This window comes from Lytechinus variegatus, chromosome 6 (genome assembly GCF_018143015.1).
Source record: "Lytechinus variegatus isolate NC3 chromosome 6, Lvar_3.0, whole genome shotgun sequence".
NCBI classification, from domain to species: Eukaryota; Metazoa; Echinodermata; class Echinoidea; order Temnopleuroida; family Toxopneustidae; genus Lytechinus; species Lytechinus variegatus.
Window position 1 is genome coordinate 42042376 of NC_054745.1, and position 18982 is coordinate 42061357.

The 18982-nt window shown below is 35.8% G+C and overlaps 1 protein-coding gene across 1 annotated transcript in view; it reads left to right on the forward strand.

Annotated features, from left to right (window-relative positions):
• The window catches only part of LOC121417851 (MAM and LDL-receptor class A domain-containing protein 1-like), a 66911-nt gene that overhangs the window by 44920 nt on the left and 3009 nt on the right, over positions 1-18982 (forward strand). Inside the window, exons 35-50 of the mRNA XM_041611584.1 lie at positions 480-644; positions 1656-1902; positions 2948-3064; positions 3852-4084; positions 5189-5306; positions 6104-6247; positions 7388-7644; positions 8997-9087; positions 9998-10135; positions 11078-11278; positions 12546-12698; positions 14212-14352; positions 15182-15304; positions 15905-16041; positions 17846-17963; positions 18390-18802. Coding sequence (XP_041467518.1) covers positions 480-644; positions 1656-1902; positions 2948-3064; positions 3852-4084; positions 5189-5306; positions 6104-6247; positions 7388-7644; positions 8997-9087; positions 9998-10135; positions 11078-11278; positions 12546-12698; positions 14212-14352; positions 15182-15304; positions 15905-16041; positions 17846-17963; positions 18390-18802 — 2796 coding nt within the window. The remainder of the gene's footprint in view (positions 1-479; positions 645-1655; positions 1903-2947; positions 3065-3851; positions 4085-5188; positions 5307-6103; positions 6248-7387; positions 7645-8996; positions 9088-9997; positions 10136-11077; positions 11279-12545; positions 12699-14211; positions 14353-15181; positions 15305-15904; positions 16042-17845; positions 17964-18389; positions 18803-18982) is intronic.

Genomic DNA, 18982 nt, shown 5'->3' on the forward strand with positions numbered 1-18982 from the left:
TATGTGTTCGTATGGGTTCGTGTATGTGGTTGTGGTCAGAGATTTGTGTTGGCCAATTTGCCTGAATGCTAAGCCAGGATGAATGCATTTTGGTAAGCAACCACGTTTATTTCCAATTCGTCTAATACCCATTCGTCCAATTGCCAACTTGTCAACTATCATTTGGTCTACCATCAGTATGTCCACTCACCTCATGGTCTACTTTCATTTATTCTAATGCCATTCCATCTAATAACAAGTTGTTCCAATAGCCATTTTTTCCATATACCATTTGGTCTTATTGAAGTAAGTGTTAATTTGTGCAACATGAATCAAAATGAAATGGATATGAGAACCTTACCTGGCGATTTATTGTTGGTTTTGGGGTGGTAGGTCACAGTTGAGATATTAGGACCAGAACAAATGTTTTGTCACCATGAGACCACTACTCCGCCACCGTATGACTAATTTTCATTATTGTTTTTTTATCCTTCTTATAGATATCAATGTTCATCTTTCAACATGGCCCTGATGTTGGTACCCTCAATGTTTACACAAGAACATCAGTCGGAGGTCCTCTGACTCTCCTTATTAGTCTGACTAACTTCGATGTGGATAGCTTTGCTCGTTACAATCAGATCATATCAGTACAGGACAAATTCCAGGTAAAGTATCATCATCTAAATAACTCTCCAGAGGTCTTCCTTAAGCCCTCATCACACTTATATTCAGAATCAGCAGAAATCAAGCAGAAGCTGGAATGAAAAAAATACTTTAAAATCTAGAGATTTTGGGGAGCAACATACATGTATGAATTCACCAAACTGGAGTTGAAATTCAGTACATTGACCAGGTGAATCATCATGCACTAGTCAAAATGAATCGCAATGGAGTCAGATTGATAATTCATGCTACATTCTCTGACATTCTAAATATTTGGACTGCATTCTGAGTGCATTTGAAATATTTTTATTTCTTTTGGCCTTCCCGAAGGTTTTGGTCATGTTCAAAACATTTTAGGGGTACATGTATTTTCAAATGGTATTCGAAGTAGATTTAAATGACCAACTCGTGGTCGAACAATAGTCCTTTCATTCCAGCCAATTCTGCTTGATTCAGAATAAGTGTGAAGGGGGCTTTACGGATCGATATGATTTAACATAAGTACCTTTAGAGAATGATAGAGCATAGCTACAGTTTACTATAAGATTGTACAAGTAGGACAATAGAATTAAACTTAGTTGATTTCTTGTTTAAATGGAAAAAATAGCGAAAAAAAATGTCATTCATTTCATTCTTGCTCCTAAGCCAAAGGTCTTTATTTTCAATTCATACAACTCTTCATGAGCAACATGAAAAAACCAAATTACCATAGTTAAAGATAATATGACAAAAGAATCTTACATGTAATTGGTGGATGTTTTGAAATACAAATTTTGAGAAGGAAATAAATCTGTTCATCTAGACTAAATGGCATTGAAACAAAGAACAGTTTCACGTCTGATCAGGATGCTTCTTCAGCTCGTCTGAACTGGCAAGAAATCACCTTTTTGCATGCTGCTGACACACAATAGATGCTACATGTTTTGTCTTTGAGATGTCAAGGAATTTGTACAATTTGATTATAAAAGAAAAAAAGAGGTGTCATTCATTTCATTCTTGTTCCCTAACCCAAGGTGCTAATAGAGGCAGTCACAGGCAAGGGACCAGATGGAGTCATTGCGATCGATGACATCTCGTTCTCGAACTGTGACCTCTCCAACGACGCACTTCCCCCAGGCACCACACCAGCCCCACCCACCACCCCTATCCCCTGTCCTATACCCTCTGATTACCAATGTGGTGATGGTCAGTGTATCCCTCAGGATCAAGTCTGTGATTTCATCGTGCAATGTAACAACGGACGAGATGAGCAAAACTGTGGTAAGATACAGTAGGATGGTAATGTTTGTGTATTTGGGGGGAGTGATCTGTGTGTGTGGTCTCTCATTGACTATGTGTTATAAATACATAGTCTTAAATTATAGGTTTTCAGATATCTACTAATACTACAGAGAATAAATTGACCTATCATTGTATTTGTATAGAGAAACTAAACTGTTTTTGAGAGGAAAAGTAATTTTTTTGCTTCTTGGTAACAAAATTATTGCGGTATAAATGTATTGAGTAGTTAATTAGCATGCTATCATTCAAGTGGGTCTATAATACTAGACCACACTAGCATTATGGGTCAGGAAACTGGCCAGGTATGAGTTGTTTAGGCCTTGAGATGGTGCTATTGATTTGCATTGGCTTTAGAGTTTGTGATATCAATTTTTTTCTTCTGTTTTTAATTTTTTTTTATTTCCTTCTTTTTCAACCTTATGTTTTGACTGTTTTTATGGAAATCATTGATGACACAATATCAGTAATGAATAACATGAAATCAAATCCCTAATCAATAAAAGTGAAAATAATAATATTTTCATGAATTTTGGCTACACACAGAAGCTGCATTGGATTTGTACATGAAATAATGTTTTGAGCAATTTGAGTCGGACAGGTACTTAAGAAATGTTGCTTAAGTTTAGAACAGCATTACCTCCGTGTTGCAAATTTGGACTTGAAAGTTGCACAAGACTTAAAAAAGAAAAACTATGAAATGTTGCATCGCAATCTTTTTCAGGTTACAAATTTACATGTATCACGAAAAATGTCAATGATAGGGTTTAAAAAGCCCCCCCCCCCCCGAGCTAGTTAGGGTTAAAATCTTGTAGGAACATGTATTAGTAGATATGTACTAGTTTTAGTTATTATGTGGGCTTTACCTATTGGTGCATAGTATTGACAATTTTCTGACATCCCCTTCAGGTTTTTACCTTTTAAGATTATGCTCCCTCAGCTGGTTGGTCTAGAGCTTATGTTTGTTTGCCAGGGGACTCTCTATCCAAAAATTCATTCCTCATTTTGTTTTTGGTTCCTTGAACAGGTGGATGTGAGTTTGATGACTATGGGTACTGTGGATCTCTTGTGTTAAGCTGGATACCTATGAAGGCTGGGAATGACCCAGACGCACTTCCTACTGATCACAATAATAATTTAACAGGTAGGACAGCATAAGTTTGCCAGAAAAAAAATGAAATATATACATGTATTATTTATACTTTTAAAAAAATTCTGTTTTTTTGCATTATTTGTAATTCTGTCACCAGAAAAATATAACTGAAACAATTTTTCATTTCATTTGTATGATTGACGGCTTGTGATGACCTAAATATGCTGTGCATGCCATATTTGGTCCACATCTGGGATGATTAAAAAAGGATAAGATTATCAAGATCTAGCTATTATTTTAACTTTTTCTGCAAATCGAATGTAAAACAAATATTCCAGGCATTTCTTTCAAAAGAAAAGAGGGGAAACTGTTCATCCTTGGCTGGAATGGCAATGTTACTATTTTTCATCAGACCTTCACCCCTGGGAAAATATAGTAATTGTGGGTCCAACCTGGAACAGTTAATTTCTCCCATACATTCTCAATTGCCAATTGTATACAGGGGTGTGAGAGTTCAGATTTTTTTGGTTTTGATTTTCAGCTTTTTATTTTAATCTCCTCCGTACAAAAATTATGGGAATTCTTTCTATTTCAGACTTTCAATACTTTCATTTTCTTTCAAATCTTCTTTTTGTGACCACTCACACCCCTGGGGATAGTATTTTTGGAGTCACAATAATATACAGATCATACAAATCTGGGGAATTTGAAAAACCATTCTCTCTAACCCGTGAACAGTCAATAGAACTGGTCATTTGGTATATTTCAGCTATACATGTACATGTATCACCGTTTTATAATTATTACTAGTCAACTCTGTATCTCTTTTATCAAATAGCCCCAGGATTCTACCTCCATGGTCATTTTGGTCTGAACAGCTTGACCACTCCTCCTATTGGACCAACTGGTGCTTTGTGTCATGTCCAGTTTTATTACTACATGACTTCCAATCAACCTTTCACTATCTTCATTAAGAATGGGCCCCAGATATATGGAACAAATGGAAAGGAATCCTTAGGAACATGGCTGTTGGGAACAGCATTTATTGGAAAGTTCAAGGAGAAGATTCAGGTAGAGCCTTTGTCCACTCATATAATTTTTTATCATTTATTTATTTTTCTTTCGATCTAATAACAATATTTATGTTATGGTAACTCCTGTAGGAACTCAGCAAGATATTCTTTTTCAGGCAAAGTGACAATCTGGTATATAACCAGTTCCATAGGAAATATTCTATGTTTGAGTTAATCAGGGATAGTGGCTTGACTTAAATTATAAAGTTTTGAACTCACAACCTTACGGTTTTTAGTCCAATGCACTAACCACTTTGCCACATGACTAGTGGTCAGTAAATAAAATATAACAAAGAACTTTTGACAGTAAATCATAAATATAAATTGTTGAAAAATAAAGTCACTTGCGGGAAGCAGATTCTCATTGTAAGCAAATATGCTTGAGAATTTGACAAACCAACACATCACATAATGAACAGAAGTAATGGCTCAGAATGACTGAAATACTATCTACAAAAAATAGAAGAAAACTAAAAAACAAGTTGTGATAATATAAACTTGACAAAAATGACAATGGTGATGATGGGTATGATTATGAAAAATGAAATGATGAAATTTTTTTGACGTAGTACATGTAGCAGTGGTAGTAAAATATGATACAATTACACTGACTGTATGGGTTACATACAATATATGTCTTGACTTTTGTTAGTAAGAATTGAATTGATCATGACTATTAAAGTTGTAATGTTCTTTCTTAAACTCGCAAGTGAATGAAGAATCATATTCATGTTTTATTGACAAAAATAAAAGGGGATAGTGAAAATAATAATTTTAGTCAAAATATATATATTTGAAAGTTGCATAGTGGTATGAAGGTACAGTGTGTATAACAATTTGACATGGATGTGTTTTTATGCCTCTGCCTGCTGTTTCTGTGTTTTGGCCATCTGTTAGTGCATTCCACTATCTTCAAGTAACTACATTTTTTTGACAGGCCTTATACTTGGCCTGTGCATATTTATAAGACAAGATCAAGGCCGTTATAATGTTCTAGTAGTGAACCGTTACAGTTTAACATTGGCTTTGCTTGTTTTTCATTGATAAAAACCATTCTGGTGCTGTGGAATTTTCAGTTATGATTATTATTTGGTATCTGCAGATTACATTTGAACATCTCAATCTGGATAATCCAGATAACCCTGACTTTACAGCTCTGACCGTTGGCTTGGATGGCATCAGCTTTTTCAGTTGCCTTGGCGATTCCAATGTCTCCCCAGGTATAGTACATCAACTTTGAGTCAAGTCAAAACTTTACTAAACACCGTATAATTCAAGTTTAAGTTCAAGCTATATTGAAACCAATCAAACAAGAGACATATTACACAATTTAACAAAAAAAGACATAGGTTTGGGCCCCCATAGAAGCAGAGCTTGTGAGAAGGGCCCCTTATATAGAACATTTCAACAAGAATGTGATGAAAAATATATACATGTACAATGGCAATCTAGAGAGTAAATAAGAAAAATACAAACATCCACACACACACATACAAACATCCACACATACATGCAAACATCCACATACACACGCACACACACCCACACACACACATGGTTTATCAAGATTCAATTTAAGATATTTTGTTATCTTTCAAATACATATTTATAAATAAAAAGATATTCACACAAGCATTTAAGTAAATGTAACTCTTCCCCCTCTTTTATAGTTTCCCTTTTATTTTCTTCTCTCAACTCCACCATGAGCAGCTTTCCATGGTGGATACCAATGCATTACAAATGTCCATATTATTGTTGTATGACAAAAATATCTTCAGTTGTCATAAATATGATTTTTTTTTTATTTCTAGATTTAATCTGGGCTAAAACAGTAGTGTATGCAGGATTTTTTTAAAAGGTTTTCATATCCAAATATATGTAGGCCTAAATTATAAGACGTCACTGTGCAGCATGTTGCATTATGGGTAGGAAAACTGGCTAAGATTAGATGTAGATGGGGTGGTTGCTGGTTCATATTTGCCTTTAACAGTGATTTCTGTTTGTTCAATTCATGTAGATATCAGCTGTACGTTTGAAGATGGTATGTGTGGGTATATTCAAGGGAAGAGCCCAGATGAGGATGATTTTGATTGGCTGAGAGGAACAGGAGAGACATCGTCGGATACAACTGGACCAAGGTTTGATCATACTACTGGCTCAGGTAAACCATACATCAATATATGCTTTTATGTAGTCCTTAAAGCCTGTCTTTAGTTTTGGCGAATCCCCCAAACTCCGTCTATCACCTTTCAACTTCACGCCTAGCTAATCTAAATAGATATGCCCTAAAACAATTATGGTGTGGAGGATATGAACTTAAAATGTTGACCCCCCCATACCAAACTTTTAGATGGGCTTTGATACATCATAACTTATTCAAGGGCTTTATAAATATATGTTATTCCCCCTGTCATCAGATCCTTACTTGCCCTTAACCCTATCTAGGCAGAGGTATTTTGGGAGTTCCTATGGCTGGGGGGGGGCCTCCCAGCCCCCCCTAAGATCTCATAAAATTGGCACACGGGTTGCCTGGGACATAATCTACAAGATTGTATAGTAATTTATATCATGCAAATCGCCATTAAGTGATTATGCTAATTTATGCGTAATTAGTATGCGAAATCATTCTTTTCCCTCTAACTTCCTAAATAAAGCTCCAAATGTACTAATATTTGATATACAAACTCTTTGTGGTGCCCTAAGCAAGAGTACATGAAAAAAAATTGTGATATCAAATCATTTTCTTATGTATTATATTGTTTTTTGCAATTTCTTATGTATTTCTTTGATTTTTGACCTTTGTTTTTCATTGTTTTTCAATGAAATTAGTTGGGGACTCTTCTGTGATCATAAAAAGCATAAAATGAATACATTTAAACTAGCAAAACTAAAAATATTCATACATTTATGAATTTTGGTTGAAAACACAATTTGCATTGACTTTGTACACGAAATCACGTTTTTGAGCAATTTTCGGTCTGACATGCACTTACATATGTTGCGTAATTTCGAAACCACGTACCCGGGTGACGCAAAATTGGTCTCAAAAGTCGCGCAAGACTTGAAAGTAAAAACTCAGCGAGCGGCGTGGTCAAAAAATTTCACACGCCGAAAATATCGCGTGATTTGTTGAGGGGGGGCCTCCTAGGCCCCCCCCCCGGCCTAGATAGGGTTAAATAATGTATGCACTCTCTCCATTTCCTGGGGAGCATTCCAACATGACTCATTTTCCAGACACACAACAAAGGCTTTCATAAAACCTGTCTTTATAAATGACCATCATTGATTTGTTTCTGGCCAGGGTTTTACATGTACATTGAGGCAGACGGACAAGCCGATGGCGACAAAGCGATTCTAAAATCCCATCTTCAGCGGCCAACCAATGACGATGGGGTTTGCCTGACATGGTATTACCATATGTATGGACCGGATGTTGATAAGTTTAATGTCTACATTCAGCAAGATGGGATGATGACACCAATCTTCAAACGTCAAGGGACACAAGGAAACCAATGGATGTATGAACAATGGACTGTCATCTCACAGACTTCTTGGGCAGTAAGTGATATCTTATCATTTGTGCATTTCATACTACACGCTCACAGTTTTAGTCTCTATTGTGACAACACTCCTCCATGTAAACTCTTTGCATGCATATGATGCATTATAGCACAATGTATTTGTATGAATACATTACATACATTTCTCCTTCCTTTTTTTACATGTATAGTAAGGGCTAGCTAGAAATAACTAACAGTACCTGTATCAATGGTTCAATAGGTGAAGTAAATTTCAAAGAAAACATCAAAAGAACATTAGATGACTCGTTAAGAATTCATTCAGGATGCAAAGAGTTATACTCCTAGGAGATTCATAAAAAAGTGTACTAAGCATTAGGGATGAACCAAAGTTCCTCCTTTAATGGTTAATATATCTGTACCTCTTTTAAATGCTACAATTTTTGGGGATCACATTTGTATTTCTACTTGGGCCTGTCTTACAAAGAGATGTGATTGATCCGATGATTCCAACTATGGAAAGCCAGCAAAGTCATCATATGAAATGCATGTTTGTTCAAAAGAAATTCTAGATATGAATGTATATTCATAAATTCATCGATTTCTTGACAAGTTGGTGTGTCCTCCTTAGTTTACAAAGGACATTTTGCAAATTTGCTGTAGAAGAATTTATGACACTGATGGATTTCCATCAAGTTACGATTGATTGGATCGATCATAACTATTTGTAAGACAGGGTCCTGATCTCTTTGTACTTCCTTATTTAGCTGTGTTTGGGATTCTTTGTTAATTGTTGTGTATGCTAAAGGAGAAAATTAGTAATTGACTTCCAAGGAAAAGTAGGCCTCGCCTGATAGTGACATTGATGGTGTGTGTATTTTAAAAGATACTACAAGGGGAAGATTGGACACTTCGATGATTTTTTGAAACGCTCACTAAATGCTTATGGGGAAGGACACCCAACAGCGTTGAATAAGTAGACCTTCGCATATTGGCACGCAACTGTGTATAAAACATATGGGGGAAATGAGAGAGGGAACTTTGGAGAGAGCTCAAGGGTGGCGCATGGAAATGATTCCACCTTTCATTACCAAGAAACCTCCGAAATGTATTCATATCAGATCTGAGGGGGGAAAATTTGAAGAAAAAAAATTTGAAATGTAAAATATCGTCTTTTCCTTCAACCCTTTACCATTTCTCTCATGTTTTGTACACAAAGGTAAAAGAAGGTTGTTACTTACTCAACGCTGCAGGGCGCTCTTCCCGAGCGTTTCATTACGCGGTGCATGTACGGTAGTCTCCGATCTTCCCATTGTAGTATCTTTGGTATTATGAAACGCGCAAATACTAGTAACAAAAATATCTAATATAACCTTTCTTTGTCTTTACTAGGTTGTATTTGAAGCCTTCAAAGGATTGGAGAATGCTGGTGACATTGCCATTGATGATATCATAGTAATAGATGGAACCTGTTCACCACAAAGTAAGTTTCAGTTACCAGGGGCTCATTTCATAAAAGACTTGCAACTGGTGTTACTTTGCCATTATGGCAACTACTATGGTAACAGGGCTCAGCAGCCATTCACAATCAAGGTTACCATGGTAGTTGCCATTGTGGCAAAGTAACAACAATTGCAAGTCCTTTATGAAACAGGGCCCCTGGTGAGTGTTTCATAAAGATTTAAGACTGAATAAAAATCAAACTGGACCCATTGAAGATTGACTGGTTGTGCTTTTACATCCATTTTCCATAACTGCATCCCTCATCTCTTATTGGACATGTTCCAATTTTCAATTGATTTTTCAGGTCTTAAATCACTGAATGCCTCTTTACACTTTTGTATATCAAAATTACAGATATGAAGGCAGCTAAACATAAAGTGTGAATTAAGAATAGTGACTTAAATGTCAACTTTCTTTTGCCTAGAAAGAGTTATCTACATGATAAAGAAAACAGTTTTCATATGATTCTAAAAATAGTCATTTACTGACCTTGACTCTAATTGACACTTGACACTTGTCTACCAGAGGAGCTTCTTCCCAGATTCGATAAGACTTTGGAACTCCCTTCCCCAAAGCAAAGTTATTGTACCTCTCTACACATCTTTAAACAAGAGGTACAAAAGACCCAGCTCTGTTAATAACAGTGGTTGTTTTTACTTGCACGCTGTAAGCAATATTTTTTATCGGATAATGTACATACACTTGCACGCTGCACTTCACCAGTACGACAATACACCAATCGGTGGACTGTACTGTTTCCAGAAGAAGAAGAAGAATTCTTAGAGATGCAAGGTTTAGCAGCTTACGAATGTGAACCAAATATGTTGATGAATTTGCCATAGTTATTGAATAATGAGACAATAATTCATATTTTATTTGAAACTTTACAGGAACATGTGACTTTGAGGTTGGCTTCTGTTCATGGAGTCAAGACTCTAAGGATGATTTTGATTGGTCGATTGGTAACAGTGGATCCAGCATAGAAGGCACAGGACCACCGGTAGACCATACTATGGGAACAGATCTAGGTAGGACTGATCAATACATAGCCCACTGAAAATTAATTCAATTCAAATCTATTCATTCCATGCTATGAATAGTAGCATCAACTTGTACATGTAATCAGAATACAATATTATTACATCTTGACAAATTTGGGATCTGCCTTTGATAAGTTTGCCAGTATTTAATTCTTCACATTTGTATTGTATTTTTTGTATTTTGGTCATGTGTATTGTTACAGTGTACATGTATATATTTTATGCCTATTTTACCATGTAATTGTATGGATTTATGAAAAAAAATAATGCAAATGCAAAATAAGATGGATTCAATTGAATTGAATATAGACAGGAGTGATGAATGAAAAGTCTTTAAAATATATCTTATATGTTGAATGATGATAATATTTATAATTATGATGACAATAATATAGATAATGACAGTACTAAATGTAAGAATGATAATAATAAAGATATTACTTATAATCACCACCACCATTGTGATAGTATATACAAGTGTAATCACTTTTTCTTAGCGTAACATAACAATAAGCAAATGACATAATAAATAATATGTGCATGCATACATTCTAACAATCTAATTGAAATATATTTATACCTGATAAAAATCTTTTTTTTTAATTATTAAAACAAATAGCAGAAAAGAAATATATATACATGTACATAAACCAAGAATACATTTTTAAATGTGGGAGACCTCCATTTAAGCTCAGAGCTTGAAATTGATAAAGACCTCAAAAAGAAGGGGAAAGAAAACCAGACTAACAGTGCGATAAAAGAGACTTATCTTTTATTGCACAAAATAACAGGAATATTACCAAAAAAGTAGATAGGAAAGACAAATAACAATAGTGATTGTGAAAGTATTAGTGATAGAAGAAGAATATACATGTACATGTAATATAAAAAAGTAATAACCAAATTCCATCAACCAATATTCTTATCCAGGAATGTTTGCCTTTGTAAAGACGGCCAAGCCTCCCAGAGCTAATGGTGAAGTAGCCCAGATATTCAGCCCTGTCTACCCTGCCGCAGTTAGTGAATGCCTGACCTTCTGGTTCCATCTCTATGGGGGCGCTATTGGAAAGTTGGAGGTTCTCGTCTATGATACCGTGTCTAAACAATCGTCCAGTGTGTGGACTGAATTCAGTAAGGGGCAATTCCATAAAATAATCAACCTTTTTGTATGTCCGACCCCCATTTTTCTCAAGTCTTACTTCACTTCATAAACTGACCAAGTCAGGGTCTTTTGAGAACATTACAGACTGCCAAAAGAACAAGAAATCAGAGACAGAAAATGTCATGAAGGTCCCACATGTAGGGGGTCGGACGTACATATTTTATGGCATTGTTTTAAGACTTTGAAGTTAATAATTGCTTGACCTTGACCATTATCCTATAAATGCTGCTCTTATTTCGTCTGCTCATTCTGCTGGTGCTGTTGATAACCTTACAAAGCCCTTTACTGACTGCACAGAAACGTTAGTGGTAGCAATGCGCTAACAGAGGCCCTGTTCATGGGCGGAAATCCCAGGGGGGACGTGTTCCCCCCTACTCAAAATAGTAGGGGGGACACAATATCAAATGTCCCCCCTACTATTTTGGGTCTTTGGTGATGCTAAGAAATATATCACTCAAAATGTGAATAAAAACGTGCGTTTTCGGACGAGATGATTTTTTTTTCCTTTGTCAAATATATTTTCGTGGAAATGACCTTAAATTTTAGGTAATAGCCTTTTTTTTTTTGCTTGTCAAATTTTCCAGACCCTTGTTCCCCCTACCTTTTGGGAGAGATTTCCGCCCCTGGCCCTGTTACAACCAGTAATGTAGCAGCGATTACTGATGTTACAACAATTCATTACTTACATATTGATATAAATGTTTTGACTTAACAATGCGAAATATGTTACTGGGCTTACTGTAAGGGCTCTGTTAGGCTAACAACGTTTCTGTGTGGCTGGCACTGTTTTTTGAGAGGTGCTCCTTGTCTTTCTTTCAATACTACTATATTATGTTTTTTTTTCCTTTATACTGTGATGGTGCATTGCGATTATACTGAATTTTTATAATGCGCGAATGTAAAAAAGGGAAAAAAATCTTTGTAACACTCATATATAGATCTAGACAGAAAAGGAAAACAATAGATATATCATTCTGTTTGAATGAAAGTGCATGTAGGAAGTAGGAGCATTAGAAATAATATTTCTATTAGGACTACATGTACTACCTTAATTCCTTTGTCTTTTTTGTCTGGATTCCTCGAAAAAGTTTTGAGCACCATAACCGGGAGCCGAGTTTAGCCAGAGTAATATACATGTAGGAGCACCTATCAAATACCCTTTATTATAATTATTATTGTTGTTATGAAAATTGTTATAACTATTACTAAATCAATGTATCATTGTCTATGTCTCAGGTCACAGTGAGATGGGATGGCATTATGGACGTGCCTCTCTCACAGCCAACCACCCATATCAGATTGTCATCAAGGCTACATTAGGTGACGGCGACGATGGTGATATTGCCATCGATGATCTCACTGTTCTGGATGAAGCTTGCTCAAGGCCTGGTAAGCCCAGCAAAGATATACTCTAAAGGCACACCTTACGACTGTTTGCGATACGATTTTGGAACAAATCGCATTTTGCTAATTTTCTGAAAGTGTAAATGGAACATATTTTATTTGAGGTTTAGATTAATTGAAAGAATACTAATATGACCATTTTGAAAGTTTGCAAGCCTTTATTGCGGAGTAAAGGCCAAATTAGTTTCAAATTGTAGCCAATCGTACAACTGCTATGACGTCATTACGACTATTAAATTTGCTTTTATTCCAAGAAGGATGATAGCATAGTCACAGATTTGAACATAGGTATTCGTACAATGATTTAGAACATATTACACAGTAAGATATTCCAAGTCTCAATGTTTGCATCAAATTCTACATTTTTTTCTGAAATCGGGTCGCAGACCAATCGTAAGGTGTGCAGTCGCCTTTATATGGATGCCTTAAATCACACCTATCTTTGTACTTTGAGAATCTGTAACAGACTTCCCTATGCAGCATCATTATCAACACCTTCCCTTACTAATTACCTGGCAGTTGCCCTCTCTGCTATCAGAAGTTGGCAGCTACCTCTTGGACCTTTATCATTGTAAACAAAACAGCAATTGTTTTACTTTCACCCTTCACTTTTCATATCTTTGTCAGTGTCAGCCATCGATTGCGCATGCCCCCATCCCAGTTTAGATTCTAGAATGAGCTCCAAAAGCGATTAATTATTCAATGTTTAAGGTATGGCAAATTGAAAATGTTGATTTAAATCAATGGAGAAAAATCAGACAAGCACAATGCTGAAAATTTCATTAAAATCGAATGTAAAATAAGAAAGTTATTACATTTCAAAGTTTTGCTTATTTTTAACAAAATAGTTATATGAACGAACCAGTTACATCCAAATGAGAAAGTCAATGATGTCACTCACTATTTCTTTTGTTTTTTATTGTTTGAATTATACAATATTTCAATTTTTATGAATTTGACGATTAGGACCTCCTTGCCTCAACCACAAAATGTTAAGATAATGGAATTCCACTTGTTCAGGGAGGAATGAAACCATTCCCATGACAATGACGAGAAAATCAAAATATTTCATATTTCATATAATAAAATACAAAAGAAATAGTGAGTAAGTGATGTCATCAGTTCCCTCATTTGCATACCGACCGAGATGTGCATATAACTGTTTTGTCAATTTAAGCGAAACTTTAAAATGTCATAACTTTCTTATTTTACATCCGATTTTGATGAAATTTTAAGTGCTATGCTCGTTGAATTTTTCTCTTTTTATTCAAATCAAGTTTTTGTTGGGGTGGACTTGTCCTTTAAGGTATGGCATATTAACTCTACCAGAATTAAACAGTGCCAAAATATTCAGGGATAAGCTGTATTTATTTTTCCAATATTAACATACACAAATTTTATAATATGAATGATATAAGGGCCATTATGAACAACAATTCAGGATGGATAATATCAACTATTACCCTCATGAGCAGTGAATAACTTTACTATTCCCCAGGTTTCTGTGATTTTGAGAATGGTAGATGTGGATGGAGTAATGAAAAGGAGAAAGACCAAAAAGATTGGTTACGCAATAACGGCGCTACCTCATCACCTTTCACTGGTCCTTCATTTGATCACACAACGGGAACTGACCAAGGTAAGCGCAATAAAGTCATAAATCACTTTGCAAACTTAATAGCAGTTATGGTATTTTACAGACCTTTTTATAGATGCATGCTAATAGAAATATACGACCGCCTGGCTGAGAATGTACAATTATTTGGCCATAAATGATTCTGAGATTTAAATAATAATAATTGAAGAAACAGATCCTCGGAGTCTCCTCCGAGGGCAGTTACTTTATCGAGTGATCGTAGAAAGAAATTTCACAATCGACAAATCTCGTGTCTCAACCATTAAGCCCAAATTGCCACACCTTTGCAAGACAAACACCCAAATGGACAATCTGCACAGTACGTGTACATCAACACTATTTTGCCAGGGAATCCCCAATCAAAATATAACCAACTACAAGCTGTTTGGTACTAATAGAATTTAATGTTGTAGGTCAAGTCATAACATTTAAGCCACCAAGTACTTATACATCTAAGTTATGATTATTTGTTGTTTCTCATCGATCGTCTTGAAACTACTAATCTGATATCCTTTTTTCCATGATATTCATCTGTTATCCGTATCAATTCTATGTTGCCCTGGCCTCCTCATTTGTTTAGAGGAGGATATCTATGCTTTATGTTTTGTTTTGTTTTTCTATATGAATCAATAGAATGTGATATATGCAAAAAAAAAGCTAAACTTTGTAAAGCCATTTTCTGGGACACCATTCTCAAAGTATTAGATGTATGCATCATGTACGTGTATTAATGTACATGTATGTATGTACTACATGTATATTGCAAACATCTCAACCTGCTCCTCGTAGTGCACAATAACACTTTGATGCATTATTTGTTTTATTTTCTCAGGAATGTACATGTATTTTGAGGCCGATAGTGATCAAGCCAATGTGAAGGCTGATCTTGTGAGTGAATTTCTTCCAAAGACTCAGGGATCCTGTATGACCTTCTGGTATCACATGTTTGGTGATGGTAAGTACTTGTGGTGACCAGGTAGGGGTTTCATAAAGCTGTTCCTACATGTAAGTTAAGAGCGACTTTATGAACGACTGGTGATCCTTTCTTGTGGTAAATGGTATATTTATTGGCGATGGTTTGGCACGTAAAGGTTCACCAGTCGTTCTGAAAGTCGCTCTTAACTTACAAACAGCTTTATGAAATGGCCCCAGGGGGTGTTTTTTACAGATAGTTAATTATGAGTTAGACCCCATTTACGCATGGACCAGTTTCATTTTGTTGGCCTTACACCGGCATCAAGTAGCCTAAAAAAAATTGAGAAAGTTATTGTTATTGCATCTCTCAGAATATATAATTTGTTAAGATTAAGCATTGAGATTAAGGGAGTAATCTTTGTATGATTCATAATGTAATATACCCTTCTTCCTTTCAGGTATTGGTAGCTTGGATGTGTTGTATATAATGGGTTCTGATGGAAACCTTTTCTTTCTGATATTGGTACAGTAGTTTGGATATTTAGTAATGATTTCTAACGGAAAATTTCTTTCTGCTCTTGCATGGGGCATGGTTAATTTTGCATGATTTTCTAGAAAATTTACCTTGTTTTTCTTCCAGGTATTGGCAGCTTGGATGTATATATAATGGGCTCTGATGGAAACCTTTTCAAACCTTCTGCATGGAGTATGAGTGGCTCACAGGGTGATGTATGGATACAAGGCAGTGTAGATATTGTGTACATTGGGGAATTTAAGGTTAGTAGTCATTAACCCTATCTAGGCCGGGGGGGGGGGTCCTCCGAGGCCCCCCCTCAACAAATCGCGCGATATTTTTGCCGTGCGAAATTTTTTGACCGCGCCGCTCGCTGACTTTTTACTTTCGAATCTTGCGCAACTTTTGAGACCAATTTAGTTTCACCCGGGTACGTGATTCCGAAATTACGCAACATTATGTAAGTGCATGTCAGACCGAAAATTGCTCAAAATCGTGATTTCGTGTACAAAGTCAATGCAAATTGTGTTTTCAACCAAAATTCATAAATGTATGATTATTCTTAGTTTTGCTAGTCTAAATGTATTCATTTTATGCTTTTTATGATCACAGAAGAGTCCCCAACAAATTTCATTGAAAAAACAATGAAAAACAAAAGGTCAAAAAAAAAAGAAATACATAAGAAATTGCAAAAAACAATATAATACATAAGAAAATGATTTGCTATCACAAATTTTTTCATGTACACTTGCTAAGGACACCACAAAGAGTTTCTATACCAAAAATTAGTACATTTGGAGCTTTATTTAGGGAGTTAGAGGAAAAAATATGATTTCGCATACTAATTACGCATGAATTAGCATAATCACTTAATAGCGATTCGCATGAAATAAATTACTATACAATCTTGTAGATTATGTCCCAGGCAACCCGCGTGCCAATTTTCGGCGCGACCGTGCGGTCGACGGCCGAGATCTTGGGGGGGCCTGGGAGGCCCCCCCAGCCATAGGAACTCCCCAAATACCCCGGCCTAGATAGGGTTAAAGGTCAAGTCCATCCCAGAAAAAAAAAAGTTTATTTGAATCAGTAAAGAGAAATCAAGCATGATGCTGGAAATGTGTGCTCATGCAATAAATATTTGTTTTTGGTGCAGATATGAAATTAGGACCCTCTTGGTTGAATCACAAAAGCTTAAATGATGATAATTTTACATGTCGAGCTAGTAATAAAACTTTGTTTCAACTTTCATTCGACAATGACGAGAAAAACTGGGTGATGTCATCCATCCCCTTTGTATACTTACCAGGATGTGAATATAACTGTTTGCTGTAGTTATGTAGAACTTTAGAAGGTCATAAATTTTCTGATTTTAAGTCCGAAGTTGATGAAATTTTCTTGTTATACTTGTTCAAATTTTCTCCTTTTTTTAATAACCTTTTGGTCAGGGTCTACTTGCCTTTCAAGAAAGTTAATAAATAATAGCTTTGTTTATTCTAGATGCAAGTCATTAATGGGCTGTTAAAACCTTGTATCTCGAAATTTGAAAATGTTAAGAACAGCTCAAAAAAGTTATATTTTTAGATTATGATAATGGTGGAAACCTCATATTGTCTGAAAACAATCTCTGATTTAACTGTAGACAAGTCTTTAAGGCAAAAGAAGCTTGCCATTTTGTCATGAAATGCCTCTAAAATATAGATTTTTCTAATCTGTCCTGTAAATTTTGAGCTATGAGGATCTAACAGCCCACTGACAATGTCTATTATAACGTAGTAACCTTGTACCTGTTTATTTTTACTTCTGATGATTGGTCAAGATCCACCTCTGCTGTAATTTTAGTTCATATGAGAAAGGGAAATGCTCTCAAATTATCATAGCTCAAGTAGCTCATGATTGATGTAAATATAGAAGTCTGATGTTAGAATATAATTCTACTATTTATTGAATTTGAAATAGTTTGAAATTCTGTTTTTCTACAAAATACATGTAAACATACAAGAAGTTTGGTTGTATAATGTAATCAGTAGCCTAAAGGTTAATATAAAATATTGTTGTTGGTTTTGAAAGATCGTGTTTGAAGCTATAGGGACGAGTAATGGAAATGGTGACATTGCTATAGATGATATTGATATAAATACAAGATCCTGCAGTGATGGGGGAGGTCCAACATCTTTACCTGTGATACGTAAGTATTGCGTTACATAACTGGCAACCCTCTTTTGTCTGTAAGAGTCCAATTCTTCGTTATCATAACATCATGACCTGGGTCTTGTTTCATGAAGATTTGTTGTTTTAACAAATTCACAAGTATCTGTCAGATTGAATGATTTAGGTAGCTTTTAACTGTTATTGCAAACATGTTGTTGTAACAGCTTTTTATGAAATGGGTCCCAGGGATGGATCCATGATCAACAAAAAAGGATGGGGTCAATATGTTTTTCACACAAAAATGGTACAATATGACAGGTTTAATTCCTGCTGGTTCCAAAGTTCTGTTCTGACCAGTCAGATTAAACATGCAACCTTATACTGAATGCAAGTTAGAAAATGTCTTACCCTTCCCAGCTTTTAACATTCCATACTTGATATTTTTTAATCTTTTTTTTCTCAGCAATGGATTGCACATTCGAATCAAACATGTGCTCATACGGCCAACTGGACAGCGACCAGTTTGACTGGACGCGAACCTTCTGGTTCAGCGGCACCGATGGCACAGGGCCCGAGACAGATCACACCAAAGGCAGTACCTTTGGATGGTACGTCTACACGGATGCAACAGACCGCAATCCCGGGGATAAGGCACGACTTGGTAGCCCTGCCCAGAACCCAACCGGTTCCGGATCCCCTAAGTGCTTGGTCTTTTGGTATCATATGTACGGCGTGCATGTCAACAGGTTCAATGTATATCTAAGGATCTCAGGTCCTCAGATGACGGTGGATAAGATCATCTTCACTAAGTTTGGCACACAGGGCAATCAATGGCAGAAGGCTGAGAAAGAGATCACAACAGATGATATCTGGATGGTAATTACAAACAGCTGATATAAAAATATTCTATTATAATTATTACCAATAATGCCCCTAGCATTTCCATTTATTTCAGTGTACAATAAAAACATAGTGTTGATTCATTAAGTGTTTTCCAAAAGTATCTGTCAAAGTGCGTGCAAATAGGATGAGGTTGGCAGGCCATTGTGTCCGATA